Source organism: Carettochelys insculpta, chromosome 19 (genome assembly GCF_033958435.1).
Source record: "Carettochelys insculpta isolate YL-2023 chromosome 19, ASM3395843v1, whole genome shotgun sequence".
NCBI lineage: Eukaryota > Metazoa > Chordata > Testudines > Carettochelyidae > Carettochelys > Carettochelys insculpta.
Genome location: NC_134155.1, coordinates 25210869 through 25225016, shown reverse-complemented (window position 1 = coordinate 25225016; position 14148 = coordinate 25210869). Strand labels below are relative to the sequence as shown.

Genomic DNA, 14148 nt, shown 5'->3' with positions numbered 1-14148 from the left:
CCGGAGGCTGTTGTGAGTTGGCCTCAGAACACATGCAGCCCATGCCTGCACCAGGAGCTCCAGGTGCACCTGTCTGTTCCTTCTGCCTCTTCAGGACCCTCGTCGTGCACAGCTGGAGAACCAGAACTGGGTGTCTGTGGCCTCTGTGCAGGTGGGAGCCTCCCATGGTGCAGGTTGCCGGAGCTGTCCCCAACTGACCTGACACCAGGGATGTGCACTGTCTCACATGTCTGAGTCTCACTGGAAGTCACCTGTAGATGCAGTTTGCATGTCAGGGGTAGAATTGGTCCCAGTGGACAGATTTGCCTCAGTGGCTGGTGCAGTTGTGAACTCAAAGGCAGTTTGCCTTTATGCATATGCATACCCTATGTGGAGGATAGTGCAAGTTGCCTCTTAGATCAACTGCTTTTTACTGTCCTGTAGCATGTGACTAAACTCAGATGGAGGCAGAGTGGTCTAGTGGTCAGAGTGGTCTAATGGTCAGAGTGGTGGGAACCAGCTGTCAGGTCTCTTGTCTTCTGCCCTTGGCTCTGCCACTGACTCTGATTTTGGAGAAGCCTCTCCCTGCCTCAGTGTCTCCACCTGTAACATGGGGATGATGAGGGTAACTTGGTGCATGGGGAGTAGGCAGTCGGAAGAAACTGAAAGAATGCTGGGGACCCCTGGATGAACAGTTCTCATCCCAGCACCTGCTGCCTAGCAGGGACAGAGCTGGGCACTCCAGTTATGGATGTGGGATGCTGGAAGTGACTGGTGTTTCCTATGTCTGGCTCACGAGGGCATCTCCTGCTCCCCTTTCACTCTGGGGCACTCACCCCACTTACAAAATGTGTCCAGCTCCAGCAAAGGCTGGTTCATGAGTTCAAAGCTTAAAGAGCAGCTGGTGTCTGCCTTGTCTCAGGTTCATTGACCCAGCTCCCGCTGCATGGGGCAGTGCAAGAGAGGTTGCTACTTTGGGAAGGTGTTCCCAAGAGAGGCCTGCTAAGCAAAGGCAGCTGGGCGATGGCTGAGATTGCCGGCCATGGCCTGGTGCTCTGTCTGTGGGCAGAGGCTTGGCGTTCTCTGGGCAGGGGGCGTGAATTGCACCTGGTCACTGGACCAATAGCCTGATCCTGCTTATGCCCTGGCGCACCAGCCTAGGGAGCCTGTGTTTTAAATAAAATCTGAGGAGCCCCTGGAGTTCAATGAGATCTAAGTCCCTCCTCCTTTGTGTCCACAGTTCCACCCGCTGTCTCTGTGTAACACCAGTGAGGATGAGCACATGGACTCTGGATTTATCACGATTGTGAAACTCGAGCGGCCAGATCGAGACCTCCACCCCTGTCTCTCATTGGCCAATAAGGTATGTGCATGAATGCTCAGAGCGGAAATGGCCCATGCCATGCGCAGGAGGCATCTTTATTCCCTTGGCAGAGGGACTGAGCCTGCTTCTGGGCCCATTGGAGGGGTGTTAAGCCAGCTTGTGTTCCTGCAGGAGGGGCCCAGGTGGTCCTGGTATCCAAACTTCATAGCACTTAGGACTGAAGAGCCTTGTCACAGAATGTAATTGAGCCTTGTAATAAGCTGAGCCTGGGTGGTTTGGGACAAGTCATTTCTTGTCACAAGAGCGCCCTGTTCCTAGCCCCAGCCGACCTACTCCCCACCTCGCTGCAGCCCTGCCACATCAGCTGCCCTCTCCAGTCAGCTCGGTGTGCTCAGCAGACATCAAGTAGGGCTGTACTTGGCAATGCCAGGGTTTTGTTTTGCACCATTTGTCCTGTGCACTGAATTCGTTAGCAGAGAAAGGCAAAGCAAGACTCAGTTCTTGGAAGCTAAAATCAGACAAATCCAAATTGGAAATCAGGCACCAATACTTAACCATGAAGGTAATTAACAGTTGGAAGAAACTTGGAAAGGAAGCGGTGGCTTCTCGGTGGCTTCTCATCCAGCCTGGACACCTTCCTGAAAGATACTTCAGCCAAACACAAGTTATTGGGTCCCATGCAGATGCAATGGGGTAAACCATGATGGCCTGTGCTACACAGGTCAGACCAGCTGAATTAGTGGTCTCTTCTGGCTCTAAGTCAGTGCCTCCAGCAAGCACACAAGAGGGCAGTGTTAAGGCAGAACAGGGAAGCTTTATGGCAGCATTTTCCTAACAAGTCAATGGTTCTGCCTGGGAGCCTGACAGACGGCTTAGTTTTTTTTACACGGAGTTTGTTTTGATTACACATTTGGATGCTGTATTGCAGATGCGCTTTCCCTGGCAAGCAAAATGAAGGGCCTGACAAGAGAGCCTACAAGGCAGAGATGCCCTATTTTGATAGGTGCCTTTTGCACAGTTAGAATGGCCTGTTTTCTTGCTGGACAGGGCCCAGTCCTTCCACCTCTACTCAGAGTCACTGAGGCCTCCCTCTGCTTTCCCTGGAGCAAAGGGCTACTCAGCAGCCCTCCAGTGTTGCTAGCCTCTTCTCTGTAGTTTTTACTCTGTCCTCAATGATCAGTGTCTGTTATGTTGTTCTTAGCTGCGAGGGGGTCGTTGCACCTTTCTGCTCCTCGCCTGCTCAGCTAGGGAGTGGGATGCTGTCCCTCTGCTTTCATGCTTTGTCCTCTCTCAGTGGGTCCTTTGCCACCAGGCACTGAGCATCTTGGAGGAGGGCAGAGAACACCTCGTAGCTTCAGCAGGCACGAGCAGGCATGTGAGAGCTCGGAGGAATCGGGCCCAGGGCTTGCTTCTTGCTCAGTCTGCCCATGCAGGGCTCTGAGTTCCCCTGTGTCCCGTTGCCCTGGAAGCAGCTCTCCTAGGTTATGCTGCAATCACTGCATAAAAGATGGTGAAGACTTTGTCAGTGACAACTGATCGGTGTCAGCTCAGCCTGGCCAGCCAGGGCACCCAGGATGGGCACTATGACCAGATAAGTGATGTGAGTTGTGGCAGCCACAGGCCTAACTATTCAGTGAGTTCAGCTGATAAGATGGAGCTTTGCAATAGGAGAGAAAGTAACCAGGAACTGTGTCTGCACCATATGCCCAGGGCAGATGTCCTTCATCCTGGGTCCCTCTTCTCCAGGGCGCTGGACTCTGCTCTCCTGCGCACTGGGGACTGTCACTTCATACCTGGGGTTCACAACCTTCTTGTGCTGCTGGTCATCTCTGTGCTTTAATAGTAACTTCATTACCCCTGCCGGGAGGGTGCTCCCGGGGCGTGGTGCAGGGGGGGCAGGACTCTGGGCCAGTCCCGACTCTCCCACCTTTGGGCACCGGGCTCAGCACCCATCCATCTGGCTGGCTTCTGGCCTCTCATTGGCTGCTGGGGATATCTGTGGTCTCCCCTGCTCCCATTGGTTAAGGGAGGGGGGTCGCCAGGGTGACCTGGGGGGTGTCACATCCACTTCCCCTTCCCGCCTGCTGCCAGGGGAGTCAGCAGTGCTGGGCTCTGCTGGAGCCCGGGGGCGGGGGGGGGGGGCACAGGGGTCTGTGCCTCTCTTGGGGCTCCGCCCCCTTTGGGCTCCATTTTCTTTCAGAACTGAACACGACTTGGGCTGGGCTTGGCTGCTGATCCCGCTTGGCCAGCTAACGTGACTGTCACAGACCTTATCCCCCTCTGCCTGTGCTGCTCGACGAGCCCACACTCAGTGACAAGGGCTCCCCCAGAGTGGGCCAGAATGCAGCTCAGCCCGGCCCTGTGGGCAGCCCGTGCCCCCCCAGCCCACCCTCCTCTGGCCCTTCTCCAGCTTCCACCTCAGGGCCAAGCCCTCAGCCAGTTGGCTCCACCCTGTGCCAGTGGGCAAACAGCCCCCTGCTCCACAATTCCTCCCTCACTTGCTTCCCTTGCAGCCCCATCTAGACCCTTCCCACGCCGCTGGTGGAACATCCACCTCTCTGCACTCAACACACCTCCTCCAGCTCTGTGCAACATCCAGCCTGTGCGAGCCACACCCCCTTCTGTGATGGGCTAGCACATATGGCGCCAGCTCCTGCTCTTTCAGGAAGGGGCTCTCGGGCTTGTTTTCTTCGGAGCTACGTCTACACGTGAAGCCTACATCGAAGTAGCTTGTTTCAATGTAGCGACATCGCAATAGGCTATTTCGATGAATAACGTCTACACGTCCTCCAGGGCTGGCAACGTCGACGTTCAACATTGACGTTGCGCAGCACCACATCGAAATAGGCGCTGCGAGGGAACGTCTACACGCCAAAGTAGCACACATCGAAATAAGGGTGCCAGGTACAGCTGCAGACAGGGTCACAGGGCGGACTCAACAGCAAGCCGCTCCCTTAAAGGGCCCCTCCCAGACACGGTTGCACTAAACAACACAAGATCCACAGAGCCGACAACTGGTTGCAGACCCTGTGCATGCAGCATGGATCCCCAGCTGCAGCAGCAGCAGCCAGAAGCCCTGGGCTAAGGGCTGCTGCACACGGTGACCATAGAGCCCCGCAGGGGCTGGAGAGAGCGTCTCTCAACCCCTCAGCTGATGGCCACCATGGAGGACCCCGCTATTTCGATGTTGCAGGAAGCGGATCGTCTACACGGTCCCTACTTCGAAGTTCAACTTCGAAGTAGGGCACTATTCCTATTGCCTCATGGGGTTAGCAGCTTCGACATCTCGCCGCCTAACGTCGATGTTAACATCGACATAGCGCCCAACACGTGTAGCCGTGACGGGCGCTATTTCGAAGTTAGTGCCGCTACTTCGAAGTAGCGTGCACGTGTAGACACGGCTCGGGGGAGTGCTGCGGCTGTAATTGCAGCACTGCAGAAGGGATGATAACAGCCCTGTGGAAAATGTTATCCTAGCCCCCACCCTAGCCATCATCCAGGCCCAGGAGAGAACCAGCTCTTTCAGTCACTCCTTCCTGCCACCTGATCACTTCTGCTTCTCACTGACCCCCTTCCAGTCACCAGGCATCCAAACCTGAAAGCCAGTGGCCAAGGTGATTAAGACAGACAGGGAGATTTAACTGCAGAGTTAGAATTGGTCCCAGCTACGCATCTGCCCTTTGCTGCACTAGTGTCTGCAGCCACTCTTGTGCGGTTTTTTTGGGGATGGTGAGTGATCTTTTGTTCCAAGGCTGCCTACAGAAAACCAGACTACTCCTACAAGTCTGGATTTGCACCCAAAGTGCCTAGCAATCCGGCCATTCAGTCATGGAAACCAACAATGCAATGCAGGTGAAGGGACCGATCGCATGGCCTGGGAAGCAAACGGCAAGCACTCCAAATAGAAGTTACAGCTGGTGATTTGCACAAAGCCCATTAGCCTAAGGGGCTGTGGCAAAGAGTTATCAAATAATTTTAAATAGCAATCACCTTGACCAGCAAAGCTGTTTGTCAAGACTCATTTGCCCCCCTCTGGCTGCTTGCTTCTTCCATTTTCTGTCTTTAACAGAAAAAAATCCTGATTGCTAACCAGCTCATTCTGAAAGGTTCCCACTGGGTGGAATTCATGACTTGAAAGGCCTGTTTGTCCTCAGGGGCCGGCAAACATTGAGAATCCTTTGATGACTCCACTCCCTGCGCCACTGCAAAGCTTCTCATTCCACCACCCACTTTCCCAATCTGGTTCTACCAAACTCTAGAGCTCCCCATCCCTTCTCTGATCCTTAGCCTGAAATCTGAATCCCTAATCCCCTGATTTGCCACCTCAGTTGCCAAGCTCGCTCCTAGCCCTGCTCTGTGGAGCTGCCAACCTCTGGCTCAGACCCTGCAGCCCAAGCAGGAGAGACTAGAAGATCATGTGTGCCTGGGCAGGAGGAAGTCTCAGAGGGATGGCCGTTTTAGTCTGCATACGCAAGAACAACGAGAAGTCCTATGGCACCTTATAGACTAACAGATAGTTTGGCACGTAAGCTTTCGTGGGCAAAGACCCTCTTCATCAGATGCAACGTAGTGGAGACTCCGGAGGCAGGTCTAATTAGGAATCTCCACTACATTGCATCTGATGAAGTGGGTCTTTGCCCACAGAAACTTATGCTCCAAACTATCTGTTAGTCTATAAGGTGCCACAGGACTTGTTGTTGGTTTTGGGCAGGAGGAAGAGGGAGCTGAACGTACACTGTGCAACATCCCTTCTTCGTTGGAGAATGCCTCTTCCCTCTGCACAGCTGCCGGGCAGGAGTTCTGCCTTTGTCCTACAGCTGGCTGTGACCTCTGGGCCTCAGCTAGAGGCACCGGCTGTAATCGCGAAGCCTGTTGTAACAGTTCTGGCAGATACTTGCCAGCACATGCTCTCCTAGGGACGCTCTGCTCAAAGCAGCCTGTGTGAGTAAAACCATCCCGGTGCTGCACTTCGTTTTCCTTCCTTCCTTCCTGTCCCTTGGGGAAGTTTGTTGGCTACGCAGGAAGGCCTCACCATCCATGGATTCCTGGTTTCACTTATCTGCCGGTTGCTGTGCCATGGCTCCGGGAGCTGTGCTGTGCCACACCACACTTTCCCGAGCACACGATCCCTTGTGCTCACACCTTCTCAGATCTCCCTCACAAGCACATTAGGGCCACTACAGGAACACCCAGCCTTAATTATGGCACCCAAAAGAACAGCGAGTGATGCAGACAGTGGTCAACAGGCTAAGAAGGGAAGAAAGGTGATCACAGTAAGCCAGAGAGTCAAATTACCGGATAAGCTGGTACATGGTCACACTGTGGCCTCGGTAGCTCGCTCGGGGTGGACAATCATTTTCGCAGAGGGGGCTCTTGAATTTTGGTACTGGTCATGGGCCAGCTCTTTTTTGGGCAGAAGGGGCGGAGCTGGAGGCTACATAGACAAAGTGAGTGTGTGCATGTGAAAGAGAAACACTTTGTGTGACACAGGCTGAGTGTGTGCTGTAGTGTGTGTGTGTGTGTGGCAGTCCCTGACCGTGTGCGATCGTGGCACAGCGTGTGCGCTGGGTATGTCTCTGAGCGAAGCTGCCCTCTGTCTCTGTAAGGGAAACCTGTCCTGCTCTGTTGTCTCCACACACCTCTGCTCTGCACTCCTGAGTGAGTCATGTACCATCCCTGCCTCAGGCTGGAGCAGCCTCTGTGTGTGTCCCCCTCTCCCAGATCCCTGCTCTGCAGAGATGGGGTACAGGGGCAGCGAAGCACCCTGACTTCAACATTACCTTCTTCCCCTCCACGTCCCCTTCCGTACAGCTTGCAGGAGAATCCTTGGAGCAGCTCGGCTGCAGATGGAACGGGAGGCGGGGGGAGTATGTGGGGGCGAGGCAGCTGAACAGACGCTGATGGCTGTAAGTGTGCACGCTCTGCTCATCAGCTGGGTGGGCTGGAGAGAAACGCTTGGCGGCTGGATCCAGCCCCCAGGGCCGATTTTGCCCGCCCATGAGCTAGACGGTATGGTATTAATGAGCCTCCTGTGCGTTATACTTAAAAAAGGAGCAAAAGGTACGGGACAGTGTTTCTGCAAGTGCTCCAACTTGTGCAAAGGGTGTCGTGTGAGTCGTGATCCCATAACCGAAATGAAGGGAAAAGGTATGATGCATTTGGGCTGAGAACGTGACACAGAGACAAGCACAAGTAAGTGGAGCTGTGGTTTGCGCTCGTGGGAGCATGTTGCACAAGCATCAGGTGATGGGTGCGGGGAGTCATGGCGATGCAGCATCATTTGTTGCAAGCAGGGGGCAGTTTTGTTAATTTAAAAAGAGGCACCGTTTACGTAGTGTGAAGTGGGCGGGGAAGCAGCGTCAGCAGACTGTAATGCAGCATGGGATTATCCCTCTCAGGAAGAGGGTTAAATGCCCCAACAAGTTTTCAATACCAGTGACGCTGGCTTGCTCTGGAAAAGGATGCCCACAAGAACGTACCTTTCCAACCCCTCCAAAATGCAGCCTCTGCACTGCAACCCTCTCAAAGTAATAACTTCTGCACAGCAATCCCCCTAAATTAATAACTTCTGCACTGCAATCCCCCACAAACCAGCAACCTCTGCACTGCAATCCCTCCAAAGTAATAACCTCTGCACTGCAATCCCCCCAAACCAGTATCCATAGCAGTATCATCCCCCTCTGAACCAGCAACCTCCTGCACTGTAATCCTCCTCAACCTTGGCACCTCCTGCTCTGTGATCCCCCCCAAACCAGCAACTACTGCACTGCTGTCCCCCTTTGAACCAGCAACCCCTGTACTGCATGTCCCCCTTTCCACCCACATCAAACTGGACACCTCTTACAGCAACCTTTACACTGTGATCTGCTCCTGAAACTCTCCTGTGATTCTCCAAAAACAGCAACCCCTCAAGTGCAATCCCCCTGTCAGAATCTTCCCGCACTGCAGGCCCAGTCAGAAACTTCCCACACTGCAAGCCTTCCAGGCAAGCTCCCACAGTGTAATTCCCGCCCCCCCGTCAGAATTTGCCCGCACTGCAATCCTCTCCAGGCAACTTCCTGCACTGCAATTTCTCCAGTCAGAAACTTCCTGCACTGCAGCCCCCCAGGCAACTTCCTGCACTGCACTACCCCCAGTCAGAAACTTTCCGCTCTGCAATCCTGCCAGGCAAGTTCCCACAATGCAAACCTCCCCCCACCATCAGAATCTTCCTGCACCCAGGTGCTTTGGGGCGTGTGCTGGGCTCCCAAGGTGAGGACCCCCTCCTCCCATTCCTGGGGTCTCTGTTTGCCAGTGCCAAATGTGTCTTGATGTCCTGGATACATAAGAGGAGCGAGTGAACCCCCAGGACCCTTCCTGCTGATGTTTAAAGAATGCAGTGCGCTCCATGGCCCCACGCGCTCATGGGGCCAGGCAGCTTGCTGGCCCCTGTGAGCTGGAATGAGCTCTCCATGGAGGCTGAGGGAGACGTACCCAGCTACCAGCAGCCAACACGTCTGTGAACTGTGAGTTACAGCTGTTCCGTCACGTCGCAGTTACACCGTACCAGCGCGCAGCCAGCGGAAACGTCTGTTCTCTGTCTGACGGGCAGGGCAGGGAGCCCGACGCGCGCATGTGCTTGAGAGCTCTGAATCACAGATCCCACCAGGTAGGCCAAAGCAGCCTCCACTCTGCCCCCTGGTAGGAGCCGCGCCAGGCAGCTCTTCCCAAGGGAGCCCTGCCCTCCTGACTCAGCCTCACTGCCCCTCAGGTGCCCAGGTGCCCTGCTCGGGCACGGGGGGCATGGCAGACCGCCAGGAGGAGGGCGGACTGGCAGCCTTTTTTCTTCTCATTCTCTTGGCTAAGGTATGGCCTCCATGGCCGGAGCACACAAGCGCTTCATCTGCTTCAGCGGGCACCCCCAGACCGCCTGTGGGAGCAGAGCAGGGCTGTTATTTTGTTGCATGGTTAGGCTCTAAGGCACAGAGCGGATAGGTGATTTGACCAAGGTCGCACATGGATACTGTGGTAGAGTTAGGACTTGACCCTAGAGCCTGGGCTAGGGCTCTAACCACTGCACCACCCTGCCTCCTTTATTTTGGCTGTTTGGAAGCTGAAACGCCACACTCATCTTTACATTTGCACTAAACCAGCAGCCTGAGCCACTTCCCATTTCGTTTGGTGGGATAAATGAGGGTTTCTAGGTGGACCAGGGGAAAGCAAGTGCCCATTACTATATCCACACCATGTGAGCCTGCAGGATGCAAACTCGGCTCTGCACTGGGCAGGGGGGGTATCTGTGTGTGTGTGTGTGTGTGTGTGTGTGTGTGTGTGTGTAGGACTGAAAAGATGAACTCTGTGTGTGTGTGAGGGAGGGAGATGAGCCTCACGCAGGAGTCCCTCAGCCTGGCGGGGAAGCACATGCCCAGTGCAGTGCAGACAAACGCTCAGAGAGATTGTGCTGGAGCCCAGCGCTGTACAAGATCTCCCTGGGAAAGTCCTGGCACTGATTGTCCATTCGGCACTCCTGCAGGCCAGAGGCCAGAGGCCCACCGCTCAGCTGAGCCTGTGCTGGGTCCCTGTGCAGGGGTGGCTGGAGCAGGCCATCTGAGTTGCAAGGCTCCAAGTGATTGCGAAGCCCCCGCGCCTGGGAAGCTGCTCCAGTGAGTCATTGCTACTGTGCCAACATCCCCTGGCTTGGGTCTAGCTGGAGTTCGGCTGCTGGCTGCCGGGCCTCACTGTGCGTTTGCTGCCAGCCCAGCAAGCCTGGCGGGAAGGGCCAGTCAAGCTCTTTGGTCTCTTGTTTTGGACAGGCGAAGCTTGCAGGGGAGCGGGGCGCTCGGGCCGTCCTCTTCGACATCACGGATGATGAAAGTGCTGCTGACCAGGTACGACCGCTACCGTTGAACTATCCCGTGCTCCAGCCCCGGCTCCCTTCCGCGTACCAGCCAGGGACTGTCGAAAAGGAGGGCCAGAGCTGGGGCCGAGGCGAGGGGCAACTGTGCAGGTTGGCTCCTCTGTTCTGCACCCCTCCCCTAGAGCAGACCTTCCCCAGCTCACCCCTAACCCACAGAGTCCCATGTGCGCACCAGCTTTCCCTACTGGGGGAGCTGCACTGCACAAGTCAGAGATGACGCAGCCATTTATGCACATAACACCTGCTTTGTGCAGCCAAACTGGCAACGAGTTTGCCAAGGGCAGTCCGGAGCCAGAAAGAGTAACACAACTGGGACATCACTGACTTCAGAGAGGGTGACTGGTGAACATCTAGGAGACAGGAGGGGGGGGTCTCTGGTCCCTGCAGAGTCAGGGCACAAAGAGGTTCACCAGTCAGAGAAGAAGCGTGGCTGGCAGGCAGACATCTGGAGCCAGATGTAGGAGTGGGGTAATCCAGTCTCAGGAAGGGTTGCTGACTCCAAGCAGACTTCTGATCTCCTGCTGTGTGACAAAGAGCTCAGGGCTCTCTGGCTCCTTCTCTGCTGGTGATAAACTGAGCTGCTTTTTAAAAAGGGACCTGCTGTCTCCCAGCCCATGTGGCAGAATAAAGGGACGGAGCAGGTCTCAGGCCTTTGTGGAACAGCTGCTATTGCTGTGGGAGTGGGTGAGGAACACTGCTGGCTGGGGTTTGTTCTACAGTCCAAACATCGCCGGGCTATGTAACTGCTCAGCAGAACAGGAGCTGCACGTGTAGGTACGAGCTGGCTCCACTTCCGGGGTGCCAGGTCATGGGAAGCGAGTGGAAAATATGGTGGCTGTTGGCTAAGAGAACACCTGCATTGAGAAAAACACCAGCCCCTTTCCCATGTACATTGGGTCAGGGCGAGTACATTGCATTCTATCACTGCCCTGGGGAGGAGCAGTCCTGCTATGCTCATTAGGTGGGTCGCGTTAGTTAGGGAAAGTACATTGCAAATATCGGAGGGGTAGCCGTGTTAGTCTGGATCTGTAACAGCAATGAAGGGTCCTGTGGCAGCTTATAGACTAACAGAAAAGTTTTGAGCATGAGCTTTCATGAGCACAGACTCACTTCATCAGATGCTGGTCTTGGAAATCTGCAGGGCCAGGTATAAATAAGCCAGAGCAAGGCTGGGGATAACAAGGTTAGCTCAGTCAGCAAGGGTGAGGCTTACTACCGGCAGTTGATCTGGAGGTGTGAACACCAAGGGAGGGGAAGCTGCTTCTGTATTTAGCCAGCCATTCACAGTCTTTGTTTAAGCCTGAGCTGAGGGCATCGAATTTACAGATGAATTGTAGCTCAGAAATTTCTCTTTGGAGTCTGATCCTGAAATTTCTGTGCTGTAGGATAGCTACTTTTAAGTCTGCTGCTGTGTGGCCCGGGAGATTGAAGTGCTCTCCTACGGTTTTTTGTATATTGCCATTTCTGATATCTGATTTGTGTGCGTTTATTCTTTTACGTAGAGACTGTCCAGTTTGTCCAATGTATATAGCAGAGGGGCATTGCTGGCACATGATGGCATAAATTATATTGGTAGGTGTGCAGCTGAATGAACCCACGATGGTGTGGCTGATCTGGTTAGGTCCTGGAATGGTGTTGCTGGTGTAGATATGCTGTTACATTGTAGATATGCTGTTCATTGCTGTTACATTGCAAATGACAATTAAACAAGGTGTAATGCCAATCAAATAGAGGTGAGTTGGAGGAGAAAGCTCCTCTTTGGGCTAGAGAGACTGTGCCCAGATTAGTGCTTCTGTATCACGCTGTACACTGTACACAATATCATTGCCTGCAATGCTACTGTACACTGCATCCCTGTACACTGCATCAGTGTACACTGCATCCATGTACACTGCTTCACTGTACACAATGTCGAGGTACATGGTATCACTGTATTCAATACCACTGTATGCAGTATTGCTGTACACTCTATCCATGTACACTGTTTCACTGTATACAATGTCAGTGTACACTGTATCCAGTATCACTGTACACTGCATCCCTGTACACAGTACCACTGTACATAACATTGCTGTACACTGTATACATGTATCACTGTATGCATTATCACTGTACACTGCATTCCTTTATACAGTCTCACTATACACAATGTCGATGTACACTCTATCACTGTATTCATTATCACTGTATCCCTGTACACAGTTTCACTGTGCATAATATCGCTGTACTCTGTATCACTGTACACAAGAAGGAATATGGCACTGATCATGGGCACTGGTCATGCCACTTTTCCGAGTGGACTCAATCATTCATTCCTGAGCTCCACCATAGGGCCTGGCCCTTTACTAGCAGGTACAGAATCAATACAAAGGCCCTGCACCAAACAGCTCACAACTAAGCCAGACAACATACAGTGCAGGAGATGGGCAGCAGGTAAAGGCAGTAACACATGCTAGGATGTAGATTATATTTTTTGCAGGTTCTGAAGCATCACCTCTGGGAGGTGGAGCCAGTGGGGCTGGGGATTTGAAGTGCAGTTGGTAGGGCTGGAGTTGGGGATTGAGGTGCAGCCAGTGGGGCTGGGGTCAGGAATTGAGGTGCAGCTGGTGGGGCTGGGGTCAGGGATTGAGGTGCAGCCGGTGGGGCAGGGGTTTGAGGTGCAGTCGCTGGGGCTGGGGCTGGGGATTGAGGTGCAGCCGGTGGGGCTGGGGTTTGAGGTGCAGTCGCTGGGGCTGGGGATTGAGGTGCAGCCGGTGGGGCTAGGGTCAGAGATTGAGGTGCAGCCGGTGGGGCTTGGGGTCGGGGGTTGAAAGAGGAAACCAAGAGACATGTCGAGCAGTACATGTTGATGGGAAGGGACAAGGCCAGGAAAGGAGCAGGGAGAGGAGGATGGAGACAGGAGCAGAGAGGTTGGCAGGAGCCAGGGTGGAGGGGCTGAGGTGCTTCCATCTGGTGCAGATGGAGAAGCAGAAGAGCAATAATAGACTTGGGCTCTGGGCAGCAGCCCAGGTGCTTTGGGTGCTAAAGAATGCCGTACTCAGGGTAGCACCACCGGTGTGCCAGGAAGGCAGCAGCTGTAGCCCTAGTGCTCAGGACTTAGTGGCCAATCTGGCCCATCTCAAGCCAAGCTTGTTTCTTTGCAGCTGAGGAAACCTTGGGGTCTGAGTCAGCCAGTGGTTCTGATCTGGGGCCATGACGCGGAGCTTCTGATGGGCGTTGTGAACAAGAATCGGGAAGCCCATGTGAAGATTGAGGTGAAAGAGCAGCCAGCCTGGGTGAGGGACACATCACACCTGCCTTCTTCCTTCCACTCCAGATCAAACCTTACTTCCCTAGCAGGCAGTGTTTCCTGTGCTGGTGCAACGCTGAACCTTCCTTCCGCAGGAGGTGACACCCTGGCTCTCTGCAGGAGTCAAGCAGAGCACTTCTTTCTCCTCTGCGGCTCAGGCCATACATGCCAATGAAGGGCCTAAAGCTCCCTTTGGCTCCTTGCCCAGGAGATGTCTTGCCTCTCTCTGTGGTACCAGGTCAAGGCCCCTTGAGCTGCAGAGGAAAGCGCTGCAAGCTGAGACACTGACAGGGGCTGGCTGAGTTTGCAGGGAACACCCGAGCTTGTTTTCTTTTCCCTGTGAGGAGCAGAGATGGAGGAACTCCCCCCATGTGACAGGGAATACTCACAAAGGGATCAGGAGCAGCCTGGCGTGGACTTACTCCTACCCGGCACAGGTACCTGGGTAATGGATCTTCTGTCTCTCTCCAACAGCCGGACTATGATGTGTGGATTCTTCTCACCGTCCTGAGCACTGTCATCGTGATCATTTTGATTTTTGTTGTTCGCTCCAAGTGTCACTGGAACAGGACTCAGGTAAGAATGTGCAGCGGCAGCTCAGAGCCAAGCACCAGGGAAGCAACGGGGGGGTTCCTTCTAAGCACAGGAGGGGCCAGTCCC

The 14148-nt window shown here is 54.1% G+C and overlaps 1 protein-coding gene across 1 annotated transcript in view; it reads left to right on the top strand.

Annotated features, from left to right (window-relative positions):
• The window catches only part of RNF43 (ring finger protein 43), a 99368-nt gene that overhangs the window by 66751 nt on the left and 18469 nt on the right, over positions 1–14148 (top strand). Inside the window, exons 2-5 of the mRNA XM_075014012.1 lie at positions 1220–1342; positions 10096–10170; positions 13343–13474; positions 13963–14064. Coding sequence (XP_074870113.1) covers positions 1220–1342; positions 10096–10170; positions 13343–13474; positions 13963–14064 — 432 coding nt within the window. The remainder of the gene's footprint in view (positions 1–1219; positions 1343–10095; positions 10171–13342; positions 13475–13962; positions 14065–14148) is intronic.